Raw genomic sequence first — 14,715 nt, 5'->3', positions numbered from 1 at the left:
AACAAATCATCTGTTTCATCTGTTTTCATGTTTCAGTTTTACTCTAGAGGGGGTTGCTTGGGAAGAAATACCACATAGAACACAATGGATGACACAGTGCAAGTCATAATTATTCATGAGAAATAGGCGTGTGAAAGGCGTTAAGATATCTGTGGCCCAATTGATCTGTTTTATTGTGTTTGTTTAATAGCTAGGAGAGTCAAAACCTAGTTCAGGACTGAGGCTATCATACTCCCTGAAAAAAAATAAGTAAAGAAAGAAACATTATAATGAGTATTGAATAATTTAAGTTGAAACCTAACATAACATGGTTAAATATTCTTGGAGTTAAATCTTTTTCTGTTCAGCAGTTTCTGAAAATGTGATATGGCAAAAACAAGTTCATATTTTTTATGAGGTTACAATTTTGGAAAGTCAGACAGTTTCAATTGTTCAGAAGGTTAATTTCCTTGTGTTTCCTTGTGTCAGCAAGAGGCCGGGGGCGGGGGGGGGGGGGGGGGCGGCATTAGAAAAGGCACCATTCTCTTTTTGTTTTCATAAAAAGAAAAAATAAAAGAGAAAAAAAAGTTCATTTTATATAAAGAAAGGACTCTTCCAAAGAAGCTTGTTACTTAGGTCCCATATAGTGTTTTATTCCTCACATGCCAGCCATATATTCAAAATAGAACTCCAGAGTAACTAGTAAATTATAGTCAATTAATTCATTTTGGATTATTTGGAAGAAGATTCATAACAAAACTGCCTCAAAAAAAAAAATTAAAAAAATGAAACTGCTTGTTGAGTTTATGACATTAAACACTCTCCACACACCCCTTTTAGACTACAGCCTAAAGGCAAGCTCCCATTTTTATCCTTTTTGACATAAGGGTGGGGTACAGGACAATAGCAGCAAAGTAAAAATCCTTAGTCTCACCTGACTAAGCCGGATCAGAGCAGTCTGCAATCAGTTTATTGTGTATTTGCTTTTGCAACTGCTGAGTAGTATTTTCTTCTACCAGTTCCTGCAGCTGTTTCTATTACTACAATGCAAAAATTGATATAAGAACATATCATAAATTGTGTGCCTGGGTTATTCCAAGAGAACAGCACATTTGACCTATTGTTCAAAATAACCTGCCAGCTTCGTTAGCTGAGGCACTTCTCAGCACAATAGTATTAGCAATGATCAACATGTTTTACCTTTAATTAGAAGAGAGGGGAGAGGGCAATATACTTCTATGAAGCAATTCTCCAGAGCGGGGTAAACTTGGTTCTGATGTAATAACTGTTGCATCTGTAAGCATTTAATAACCCTGTTTATGTGAAATTAGGGCTGAAATTGCATGAAACAACCCTTGTACCTTTACATGTTTCATCACTACTGGAAATGTAGCAAGAGCAATATTTCACTTTTTTTTTTTCTTTTTTTTTTTCTTTTTTTCCCTACTGACACAAGGAAATGTCACATTTGTAGAGTAACAAAACACTTCTAATCTTATGATTACTTCTGCTTTCAGGTATATAACATGCATCTTTATATTTTTTCAGTGATAGTTAAGTTTTGTACAACTTTGAGTTTCATCTAGGAAGTTTTGCTCTCCTATTAATGCTGAATTTAGCCACAGGAAACAGTGAGAAGAAACCTGATCCACATCTCACATTTTGCTTTCTTCAGGTATCTTGTTGCCTAGTGAAGCTCTTACATTTTAATAGATTAAATATTTATGCACATAGTGTGGGAGGCTGACAGAAAATACCAGATGTTAACTCTCTCCTCTGTGGAAATATTGGCTCTGAGAAACAGACGAATTACAATGGATGAAGGTAATTTTTTTTTTAGGAGATAATGCTTATTCCGTTTAAAAAAAAAAAAAAATGTTATACTATGGCACACAATTTATGAAAGTAGAAGGGGGGAGCCAGGCATCCTTTTTTTACTAAACAAACAGTGTGAACAGGCTGACCTTCTTAGCTGTAAATAGAAGAAAGTAAAGAACCCATTGTTGTGAAGATAGCCACAAGTATCATCTACTGTTCTTGTGGATATATATCCATATGTGATATGTGGATGAATATAGTTTTGAATAAACCTAATTTATTTTTTTTTAAATCTGTCTCTCTAAACTAGGAATACATATGTTCTAATGCTAGTGACTAGTTGGAATGTTGTGTACTTGTCTTCATAAGGTTTAATGAAGTAAAATAATTGACAGTCTCCTATGTAAGGCTGCTCTGGAGTCTACAAATATTTTGTGAATTTTTAGAAAAAAAAAAAAAAAGAAGATTTAATTTTCACATCTCAACAAGTCCTTGAGTATTATTTCAGCCACTACAAGTGACTACGTGTCCTCATGGTTATATACTATGTCTCTGTTTAGGCATATTGTTTTAAGAAACACAACGCTAGAAAATGAACAGAAAATACTGTAGAAGGGACTGATCAAAGGGCAGGGCTAGCAACAGTGGCTTCTTATGAAGACTGAAAAATGGGTTTGGTAGTCCTAACAATAAAAAAAGCCATTAAGTTCTTGCTCAGAAAACTTTGTTAAGAAATCAAAATTCTTCAGTTTGTTTGTAGGACAAGAAGCAATGAACTTAATTCTAAGTGAAAGGACTTTCAACTGGACAGGGAGTGAAAAACATACTAACTAAAAGGAGATTTAATACAAGATTAGAGAAGTGGTTTAAGTATAGTTAGTCCTACTTTATTTTCTATAATGCATCTTATTTAAGAGTATTTTCTTTTTACATTTGCTCAACTTCTCTTTCTGCTGCTTATTTCTCCCCTGAAATAATAATTCCATGTTTGCTGGAAAAAAAAAAAAAAAAAAAAAAAAAAAGAAGAAGAAAAAGAAAGCAAAGCAAATAATTGTAGCTGAGGATTTTGTCTCAAAGAAGAACATGACAACAAAAGAACAAAAAAGTCAATATACACTTTTTTGATTCTTGTGTTGTTTCTGCTAGATTTTTTGGAGATTATATGTATCTTCATCATGACGTTAAAATTGTCATTAAATAGCACCACTGGAATTGAATCACAGCTTTTTTTTTAATGAAATATCTCATATAAAAATACTAATGTGAGTGTTCAAACTGGTTAGTTAACTTTGGGCGTTTAGTTTTTTGATGTGTACTCTGAAGTGACCATATTCTGGGGTTACCAGGTAACTAAGGTTGAGCCTCAAAAATTAAAATGTCCAGCAACAACTGTCAGTTTTAATTTGGGACTTGTATTGCAGATTTTTTTATGGGTATAAAAAAGTGAAAACAGAAGGCAAGATGGTGTGAGTTCTTTTCAAGGGTGTGTAATTAAAGAATATATGAACAGCTATGCCTATAAAGAAAGCAGGACTGTTTGCCTTGCCCCACCTTAGGGAACAGGCTGATGAAAAACTGGGTGAGGGAAAGAGGAGGAAGATTTGTGGCTTTTTCTGGGTAACTTGAAGATCTTGTCCATAAGTCATGATGGAACAGTCTGTTCTTATGTAATAGTAAAGAACATAGTTGAACCTTTCCCACCTATATTAGTAAAAATATTTTGTTCTCAGATATAAAATACACTTCTCAAGCATTAGGCAATCCAAATGCATTAATAAAATTAAAATTAAAGGCAGATTGCTGTGATTCAAAGATGAAGAACACTCCATTCATTAGTCAGCCATTGGGATTTGCTTGTATTCTCAGGAAGATGACTAATAAGTGAGCAAAAACTGGAAGTACATGGAAATATCACATCTAACCAATATGAGTGGAATAAATATGAATGTCTATAAATAAACATAGAAATGTATGTTATTTGTAAGGAAATCTAGATTCTTAGATTTACTCCAGTAACTCTGTGGCATACAGTCAGAAATATATTCCTTCACTTTGATTTTCAAGAGGAAAATAACCGTAACATTGGCAAGTGACAAAAAAAAAAAAAAAAAAAAAGCCATATGATAGCTTTGTTCAAAACTGGCAAATTATTGGTTGCTAACTTCTCTGTATCCTCTTCTTTATGCCAATTTACTTTTATAGGATAATTCAATAATTTTATCATTTGTTTATTAACAATTTATCTGTACCCTTCTCTCACACCATAAACTCTGATAATAACAAGTTAAACACCACTGATTGTCAGCTCTGTTAGGCAATGCCATTGGGCAAGGCTGTTGCTTAAGGCAGTGTAACCTGAGAATGACAGAGAAAAATATGTGGTTTGACCAGAATGGATAAGCAGAAGTTTGCATAATGCATTTTTGTCTGGAAAAATCTGGGTAGTAGCTTATAACAATGTAAACAAACCTGTAAAATACTATCAGAAGTTCCTTTTCAATTTACTTTCAGGGGATGAGATGGGATTATAAGAGAGATCCCTCCCATGGAATGAAAACCTATTGGTACATGAATCTTCAGTTTAGCAATACCAAAGATGAATTTATATAATCACAAAGTAACTGGAGTCATTGTTATAACTGCAGGTTTTAATTCTGTAGAACAAGCTGATATCTATATGTTGCAGTGCTCAGTGAGAAAGAAGGACCATACTAGTTTGTAAAACCGCCCACTCCATAGGTAAATATGAGAAGCAGCCACTATTCCATCCATAATCAAGAGAAGAGTCCCCAAATGGCCCTTTTCCAACCACCCACCTATGCTGACTATTGCAACTACATTCTGGTGCTTGACTGCTTGTAGGAGTGACCAGCAGCTGCAATAAAAATGACAATTTCTGCTTCATTGTAAGCAACAAAGAGAAACAATGTGGTCTTGATTATCCATGCCCATTTGTTCTGGGCGTAGTGAGACCTGTTATTCTGTACCCGCATCAGGTTTCATACCTTATTTTCCAGTTATTAGAGGTGGAAACTGTATTTCTGCCCAAGTCAAAGGAGCAATCTTTTTCTTTTGCTGTGGTTCTTCGATTAAGCCTCATTTAAAAGATATTGCTGTCAGTGCTGAAAGTTCTCTCTCTCTGCCCTTCCTCGTCTTGTACAGAGGTTGGGACAGGCTCCATTCAACTTTTTGATGTACTTATCAGAAAGCCTAACATATGTGCCTGCTTTATAGGTTACATTGAATAGCAGAGAGCCTGAGCATCTGTGAAACAGTCCTGTAGCAAGAAACATGCAAGAATCTTACTCTGACAGGCCCTCTACACTAAGTTATTAAAACAATATTTGCTTTATGTAATTTATATACACTTCTGCCAGTGCAGCCAACTTTTTTGTTTGTTTGTTTGTTTTTCTTTATTTTATGAGAAGTTTACTGCTACTTTCTTAAAAATGAATGGGTAAAATTAGAGGTATTACAGACAACACAGGGGTGGGGCTGTTCCTCAGATTTCTGCTCCTCGAAAATCACAGATTTCAGAAATTACTGTGAATGTCACTTCACAAATTCACTTTCTCGATGAAAATCACAACATTCTATATTTTGACATATATGAAGTGTCATGCAATGAAACACATGAGAAATACAATAAGTATCATTTCTTTTCTGTCTTCTTTTTCTGCCATATCCTACTGCATTTATTGCGCAGAGAAATTAATCTGAGTGGGGTTTATTATGATCAAATAGTAAGATACCAAACTATTTCACTCTGTACATTGTTGATTTAAATATTGCATTTTCAGAGGGAAGGACAGATATCGTATATTCCTGGTTGACTTTTCCACCCCTTTGCATCATCCTTTCTCTGATGTCAGGATCACCTCTCAGTAGGATAAGATGTGTCTTGTGGTCCAGCAGTTCTAAGATGTATAACACACTTTCATAACTTGCGATTTAAATGAATGGCATATTTGATGATTTACAAGGACTCAGAGCCCTGGTCTGGATTGACTCTGAATGTCACCTGAAACAAAGGAGAACTGCCTCTGACTTTGAAAGTACATGGTTACTTTAGCTGTTTCCGGGTATCTCATGTGATACAGAACACAACATCAATAGCACGATTAGAATTATAATAAAAAGATTCATTAGAAGTTGCTCTGCAGGGAACCTCTGGAGAAGCAAGCCTATACATCCATGTATTTTACTTTTACTTTTTAATGTCCTAAGAATTTCCTAAGAATTTCTATTGTATTTTATTTATATTTATTTTAATTTGAAATGAGTTTAATTAATTAATGCAGTCAATGTAGTTAGTCTGCGTAACACATCCTGAACTGCAGACTGAATACTGAGACATTATATTAAAACTAGTTCAAGATATAAAAGAAAAGCACCACTAATCACTGGAGTAAAAATGACTGTTTCAGAATATGTGATTTTTTTTCTTTTCCTGTTTTGCATTTGTGTTTGTTGCTTGGACTTTTTTTTTTTTTTTTTTACACTTTTGTTTAGATCAGCACTCATATTCTGAAGAAAGTATCCCACTTTCATTACTATCCTGGTTCTGGAAGAAGAAGAGGAATTTTGCATCTCCTGCTGCTAAAAGTCAAAGCAGAACAGGTAATTTTATCATCTTTAATCTGCATATATTCACACACACACCAAATGGTTAGAAAATTATTAAAAGGAATGTGCCATCATTATAATGAAGGTGTTGGGTTATATTAATTATCTGCCAATTTTTTTTACGTAATTAGAAGCATAGCCTGAGAAAAAGATGGCAAACTGTCGCAGAATTACAGAATTACAGAATTACAGAATAGTTTGAGTTGGAAAGGACCTTAAAGTTCATCTAATTTCAGTCACCCTGCCATGGGCAGGGACACTTTCCACCAGACTGGATTGCCCAAAACCCCATGCAGCCTGGCCTTGAACACCTCCAGGGATGGGGTCATCCACAGCTTCTCTGGGCAACCTGTTTCAGTAGTACCTCACCACGCTCTGAGTGAAGAATTTCCTCCTAACCTCTACTCTAAATCTACCCTCTTTCATTTTAAAATCATAACCTCTAGTCCTAGCACTACACACTTTGATGAAGAGTCCCTTCCCAGCTTTCCTGTAGGCCCCCTTTAGGTATTGGAAAGCCACTATAAGGTCTCACCAGAGCCTTCTCTTCTTTAGGCTGAGCAACCCCAGCAAGCCCAGCTCCCTCAGCCTGTCTTCATAGGAGAGGTGTTCCAGCCCCTTGATCACGCTTGTGGCCCTCCTCTGGACTCATTCAAATAGGTCCATGTCCTTCTTATATTGAGGGCTCCAGGTGTGTCCTCATCAGGGCCAAGTACAGGGGGACAATCACCTACCTCCCTGGTCCTGCTGGCCACAGTATTTCTGATACAAGCTAGGATGCTGCTGGCCTTCTGAGTGAGCACACTGATGACTCATATTCAGATGGCTATCCACCAGTATCCCCAGATCCCTTTCTGACTGGCAGCTTTCCAGCCACTCTTCCCCCAGCCTGTAGCATCGCCTGGGGTTGTTGCATCCAAAGTGCAGGACCTGGCACTCAGCCTTGTTTAGCCTGTTCTATTTGGCTGATATTCTGAATAACTCCCTTCAGCAGATTTGATTTAAAGACCATTTGCTCTAATTGCAGATACAGAGCAGGACTGGATAGGATAGGATAGGATAGGATAGGATAGGATAGGATAGGATAGCATAGCATAGCATAGCATAGCATAGCATAGCATAGCATAGCATGGCATGGCATGGCATAGCGTGGCATAGCGTGGCATAGCATGGCATAGCATGGCATGGCATGGCATGGCATGGTGTGGCATAGCATAGCATAGCATAGCATAGCAAGATAGAACAGAACAGAATAGAATAGAATGGAATAGAATGGTTTGGTTAGAAGAGACCTTCAAAGATCATCAAGTTCAATTGCCTGATTGTTTTAAGGCTAATCAAATGTTAAAGCTTATAAATGAGGGCATTATGCAAATGCTTCTTGAACACTGGCATGCATGGTGCGTCAACCACCTCGTTAGAAAGCCTGTTCCAGTGTTTGACCACCCTCACAGTAGAGGAATGTTTCCTAGTATCTAGTCTGAACCTCTCTGGCACAGCTTTCTGCTATTTCTGCAAGTCCTGTCATCAGTTACTTGGGAGCAGAGAATGGCACCTCCATCTCCACTTTCCCTCCTTAGGAAGTTACAGAGAGCCATGATGTCACCTCTCAGCTTTCTCTTCTTGAGACTGGACAAGCCAAGTGTCCTCAGCTTCTCCTCACAGGACATGTCTTCCAGCCCTTTTACCAGCTTTGTTGACACTTACTCCCCCCCCCCCCCCCCCAAGATTCTTTCAAGTACCCTAACATCTTATTTATATTGTGGAGACCAGTATACATACAGCTGAAAACACCATGTTAGACCAGATTGGAAATCTTTAATAAGCCACAAAAATTGGATAGAAGGTTGGGATCTCTTGCCTCTTAGAGTGGAGGCAGTGTGACTGTGTGACTGAGCTAACAGTATGTATCTGATATTTGGAACATTACTGACACAGTACTTTTTTTTTTTTTAAGGGAAAAAAAAAAGCAAATCTATTCTGTCCTAAATGAACTCTAAGGGTTCAGGCGAATTCTCAACCAAAATTATTTTATATATATATATATATAAAATATATATTTCAACATGTGAGTGAGAGGGAAAGAAAAAATAATAATAATAAAAAAAGATCGTTACTATAACTCTGACATACCAATTGTTAATTTCAGACATGACCTTATACTGACACTAGCTGGCATATAGCCATTGCAATATACCATCTTTGAGACTAGAAGTCTAACAGCACAACTCATTACTGTTTTTCTTTCTAATGTTTTACCAAATACTACAACAGTCCTTGGTCCAATTGGTTTTGTGTGCCAGCCCAACCTTTGTGTGTTATGGCCAGAAAATAGTGTTAGCAGTTACTGTGCAGCTTGCTTGGAAAATTATAACGCTGGATGAAATAGTATGTGTTTTGGTGACTAAGTCTGTGTTCTTAAAAGCTCAACTTGCAGCAACTAGCCAGCCTAGGTGGGTCCCTAGGGAGTTTTGGGACAGAACAAGAATATACCTGCCACCTATATGAACATTAGTAATAACATTGCAATAGCTTGACAACTGTAAATAACACACTTGTTAAACACAGCTCCACCTTCCCCTGTGGTTGGTTTGAGAACTAACAATTCAGTCACTTCAGCTGCAGAAAAGTGACTGATCTATAAGGTTGAGATTAGTTTAAAGAGAAAGATATTGTACTTCCGTCCATAAGCCATACTACTGTTTCAAAAACAAAACAGAAATTTTCATAGGGCTTGCCATTTAGCAAATCTGTGAAACGAAATCTGAATATGTACTAGTAAAGAAACAATAAAGAAACACTTTTCCTTTCCTTTCCTTTCCCAAAGATGTAAGTCAGAAACACTGAGGGTTTTTTTAGATCTTGAACTGACACTGCAGTCAACAAATGTAACCAATTCAAAATATGATCCTCTTTGCTTCAGGGTTAGCAAATTTCATAATTTAAGAAGTATTAGACATAAGCTTTGTAAAATTCAAAAAGGTTTGCTACATAGGTATCTCAGATATGAGATGCCAAGAGAGAGCTAAGTTAATTCTTGAGGAAATATAAATTAAAACACTAATGATCCAAAATCAGGCACTAAAGAAACATATTTTGCTACTTCTTTACTGGCATTTTTTTCTGTTAAAAAAATTAAAACAAATAAAATCACAGTACGCTTTTGGAACAGTGATTCTTGTTTTTCTGACTACTTCTCATATCTGATTCAGAATGAAACCAGGAAGAAAAACTGTGAAATTAGAACTGAATCTTCTGACAAAATTTTCACCAGAAATTTTCCAAGGAGAGTATCTGTTTATCAAAATCAGAACTTTGCATGGGGATAGTTGGACATTATCCCACTGTTTTGACATATTTATTATGTCACAAACATAACAGAGTTCAAAGCAGACCCAGAACAAAAATTATCAGCACCAAAAACATAACTATTCCAAAATGCCCATTATTCAAGACAATTAAGGCAAGCATTTATGTTTTTGTTCTGTTGAAGATTAGGAAGTTGAACCTCAGGTTATGTTTCATTAGATTAGCATACACCTACCAACACTTAGCCCCATGGCACCCCTCTCTGTTTTGCTTCTCATGTTAAAAGTTTTAATGCTGTGCTGCTTATCCATGAGCCTTTAACCAGTTTCATTACTATGATGCAGCATATCGTAGTAATATTCAAATTTTCTGAAGTAGGTTTCAATAACATAATACATGCATAGGCCTGAGGCATATTCTCATGACTGTTGCTCATATTTCTGTATTATGGGGCAACCAAGTTACCTGAGGATTGGCTTGCCAGTACTTTTTGTGTATTGCTTACTATCATTAATAAATACATAAATAAATAAATTATAATTAACCACATGAGGATGACCTGTGTACATTTTGCCTCAAATTAAGCTACTCTTACCTCAAGGAAACTGCAGACCTCCCTAGTTTTATACACATTATCTAACCACGAAACCTCTATGCTTTTAAATCAAAACTTATTTTAGTGATTGTGTTGGGATGTAGCATTTCTAGGCATGAAGCTGCCATTTCACAAGGTCTGATCATGTGAACTATTCATTTCTATCAAGATCCTGAGCATAACATCATTTGGAGTGGGTTGCTTTGGTGTGCCTCTAATTATACTAGAAGTGGTCATTCATCTCATCCTGACTTTTTCTGTCTGTAAGTTAGTAAGTCAAATGTAAAGATTGGATTTCCATATAACTTTTTTTTTTTCTTGAACTCTGTAAATATATTGCACAATTAAATAGACAATGGAAGGATCTCAGAGAATGACCTTTTTTTTTTTTTTCAAGCTAAATGTTCCTGAAGAGAATGGAAAAAAAAAATCCCGAAAATTGAAGCAGATAGTGACACAAAGATACATTCATAAATATTCAAGTCAGTGGCGATAGCATTTTTCTCAATAGATAACAGTATACCTTGAGATAATATGGACAATTAAAATCATATTAAAAATTGCATCCAGACTTTTTGACTACCCTCTACTAAATTCTTAGTTTTTGTATTTATTGTACAAGGAAGATAAAAGAAAACATATTAAATGATTAATTTTAACAGATATCAGTCTTTTCTGGATGATGCTTTGCCCTTCAAAGTACCATTTCTATGTTCCGTCAGACCATAGCCGCAAGTGGTTGGATACAGTCAGAGTAAATAAGTGTCTGTTTATGTTACACTGCAGTAGGACAGTGATTTGATGGCAAACATCCCCAACACAGGCCAAAAAGAGATTTTCATCTTCCAGATTTGAAATAAAGAGGATTCATGTGCATGCGTGCATTTGCCAGGTTGTACTTTTGGTAAAATGAAAGGACTGTTTTTTCTCTTGCTTTCATTTGAACTGATTGCTATTATCTTAGAATTTCTCCAAAACATACTTTTGAGTGTTAAATCCACATCCTTTCTTCAATATCTATGAGTTGTTGGAAAAAAAAAAAAAAAAAAAAAAGCTTAATATTGGTCAATCAATATGAAATTAAAATCCTGTACCAAAACTGTACAGATGCCTGGAATACCGTATTAAAAACACAATTCCAATTCCTCTACTTTAACAAAAATAATCACAAGCAACTTGCTTGTCATTAGGTTTTCTTTTCCTTTTGGTAGAATATTCTTGTAACCATAATCACAGCACTTATGCCTATCAGCTAATACTACTAAGGATGCAAAGCATAAGGCATATTTCATGATTGCAAAGAAAAGCAGTGCCAGACCATTTACCTTTATTCTGAGACCTTCTGAAACATTCTCTTTGTATAATGACACACGTTATGACACATCTACTTTGTCTTTTTTCTTACCTATTTTTGGGAGGGACTTGTTATAAGAAAAGAGGAAACCAAGAGTTAAGTGCAATGGCATTTTTAAAGTTTTACTTTGCTTTGATCGCTTAAAAATGCACATTCTGATATGCAAATACTTTTGCAACACCATGAAAATGTGTATTTTTATGCAATAAAATAACAATAATTTAATAGTGATAAAATAGTATCATGTTTTTTCCATGCTGGTATGCCTTAATATCTCTATTATTATAGGAAGAAACATCTCTGACACTGTAAAAATGAGATAAAAGCTATGAGACTTCCAGGTTATACCCCCCCGAAATAAGTAGTCCTCTTCAACTTTGTTTTTCCTCTCTAAGCAGTATTATGAAGATGCTTCTCCTTCTGTCTTGTCTGTCTTTCAGAATCGCTACCAGCCACTTCTATAAAAAGAAAATATCCCCTTGTCACAAAGCAGTCTATGCTCATGAATGCTTAAAAAGAAGGTCAATGTAGCAAAAAAGGTAGTCAAGTAGAGATACATGTGGGATGTCATAAAGTTGCAATATAGACCTCAGAATTTATAGGGATAACTCCGAAATGTTAATTTTTATTGCACTTTGCATGAAAGAACACACAAGTAGCATGTGACAGGGAACATGCAGCTACAACTATATCTGAAGTATACTGTGATTTCTTAAGCATAAAGTACCACTGGGGAGTGGCCAAGCTATAAATCAAGAGTGCAAAGACTAACAGTTGCTATTTTAAAATATGCTTTTTAGTTGAGTGAGAGAGAGAACAAATCAAAGAAACAAGCTGTCTGTCCTTCCCTGGCATCAGTTTTGAAGTATAAAATAAGATTTCATCTAAATCAAGCAGACATATTTCTCAACATGCCTTGAGATCTAGGTCCCTCAACAATTCCAGTGGGGATATGCTGTAGCCACAGACAGTTGTTCCCTTTCCTTCCTGCAATAGCTGGTTGTGCAACAAAGATGGTTATCTCCCCCTTTGTATAAAGCTCATACTAGTCTGGTGCAGAAGTGGGAAGCACGCTCAGCTTAGATGCGACCTTGCAGAATCACTGTGAAATACAGCAGCCCCGTCGCTAGGGCAGCAGTAGATACTACAGCTTCATGGGGAGCTAGGTTTATTTCCAACTTGCAGAGATAATGAGAGATAATGGCTAGTAAATCTTCTGTCTCTCCCTTGAATCTTTGCAAGTGATGACCTAGAATTGTAAGTCTCTCTGTATTTCATCCCCAAAGAAGGTGGCTAATTCTTTGATTTTTTATTTATTTTTTTTCTTCAGTTTTAGTGAATTCTCATGGCTTTCAAAGAACATCTGCAATTATCCTCCCTGTTCACTGAAAGCTAAGTGACCAGAGTTTCCTCATCCTCCAACATTTGTTTATTCTTTAACTCCAGCTGAATTTATAAGCTTGGCATCATGAGTCTTTACTTGATCCGTCAAGTGTAGAGGAGATAGGCTTTAACCTTTTAATGTTCTGCCACTGAGGAATTCTATTCTCTAACATGTATCCAAAACAAAATAGTAAAAAAATAATGGTAATAATAATAAATTAACCTCCTGACTTCTGTGATGTCTGTCTCTGGAAGGTAGCAAGCTGACTTTAAAAAGACTTCCATTTCCAGGACCTAGAAATTTACACCTTCATAGTCTTGATTCCTGCAGAAGACAAACTAGTAGAAGCTACAAGACTGAAATAAAAGGTGGATAGATAGATAAAGGATGCAAAGCAAATCAGTATGCATAGCTCAAATTAAATATGTGCTTGTACCTTTTCTATCGGTTTTGTTCCAACTTTTTCTATATGAAATTGGGAAACATAGAGTAACGCTTTTCTAATAATGCCTCTGTATACATGCATTTGTTTTCCACACAGACAGCAAAAGCTGCACATTTACTCATCAGTGTGCTGATTATGAATGTGAGAACATCCTCTGTTTCTCATCAAACGTTTAGCAGTGGTATATGCAACAAGACAACAACCAACTAACACTTAGGAGAAAGAGTGATAAGAGTATTGTGTGCTAAATTTCCACAGAAGGAAGACACATAGAAAGCTCTTGTACTGTGAGAGGAACTAAAATGATGCCCTTCTAAAGCAACAAAATAATCTTGGACAGGGAACCAGTATAATAAGGGATTTAAGGCTGAAAAGAAATATCATATTGAGATCCACTTTTGGGAGTGACAGTGATGTAAAAGTTAACTTTTTTAACAGGAAACAAATTTATTCAGGTTGTACATACCCTAAAGAACCTGTTTGCCCACATTTCTGAAATCACATCTTAGGCAATGATAGGCAGAAATAGATGATCTATCAAGGAAGGAAGAAATGGTAAGATGTAGTTTTGTAGGATGATTCAATCCCCCAACCCAAGTTCCAAAGCTATGTCTAAAATACTACAAAGAAATGAATGGAAGTTACATAAAACTCCAGACTACTTCCAACATTGTATTATCAGTTACTATGTGCACCCTTACTATACAGATGAAGCAGATATTTTCTCACAATTTTCAAATTTCCTGCTCTGTGAAAGCAAGCTTGGACATTTCTTGGCAAAAGTCTTTGGCAGAATTCTCTGCTTACAAAAGGAAGATTGGAATAAAGTCCGTTATCAGAAAAACTATCTGGTTTTGTATGTAGTTTGGATGGTGAGGTTCTTTTCAAGTAAAAAAAAAAAAAAAAAGGGGGGGGGCAAATATCTAATGAAGATTTTACAATCTTAAAAAATAATTATTTAATATTTGTACAAGACAACTCCTTGAATTATGGAAGCACTTGCATTTAGACTGAGTTCTGATCATGAGATGAACTGTCCTGTGTACTAGTTTCATTGAATTGCAGATTAGTTAGCCTGGTCATAAAGTAAGGATTTTTATCCTGTCAAAATAGGCAGCATCATTACTGCAAGAATGAAAAAAAGAGAATCAAAACTCTTTAGATGCAGTCCTTTCCTTCTAAATCACTGTTATTTGAGGTACAGA

At 35.9% G+C, this 14,715-nt stretch overlaps 1 protein-coding gene across 2 annotated transcripts in view; it reads left to right on the top strand.

The window, feature by feature from the left end:
• The first annotated feature begins 1,203 nt into the window (after positions 1–1,203).
• LOC125184782 (trichoplein keratin filament-binding protein-like) overlaps positions 1,204–14,715 on the top strand; it is a 40,657-nt gene continuing 27,145 nt past the window's right edge. For both annotated transcript variants that reach the window (XM_066988640.1, XM_066988639.1), the window contains exons 1-2: positions 1,204–1,803; positions 6,310–6,417. In XM_066988640.1, the coding sequence (XP_066844741.1) occupies positions 1,704–1,803; positions 6,310–6,417 (208 nt within the window). In that variant the 5' untranslated portion in view covers positions 1,204–1,703. The remainder of the gene's footprint in view (positions 1,804–6,309; positions 6,418–14,715) is intronic.

The sequence above is a fragment of the Anser cygnoides genome, chromosome Z (genome assembly GCF_040182565.1).
Source record: "Anser cygnoides isolate HZ-2024a breed goose chromosome Z, Taihu_goose_T2T_genome, whole genome shotgun sequence".
Taxonomy (NCBI): domain Eukaryota; kingdom Metazoa; phylum Chordata; class Aves; order Anseriformes; family Anatidae; genus Anser; species Anser cygnoides.
The sequence above is the reverse complement of the archived record's forward strand: the minus strand, read 5'-3'. Positions and strand labels throughout refer to the sequence as shown.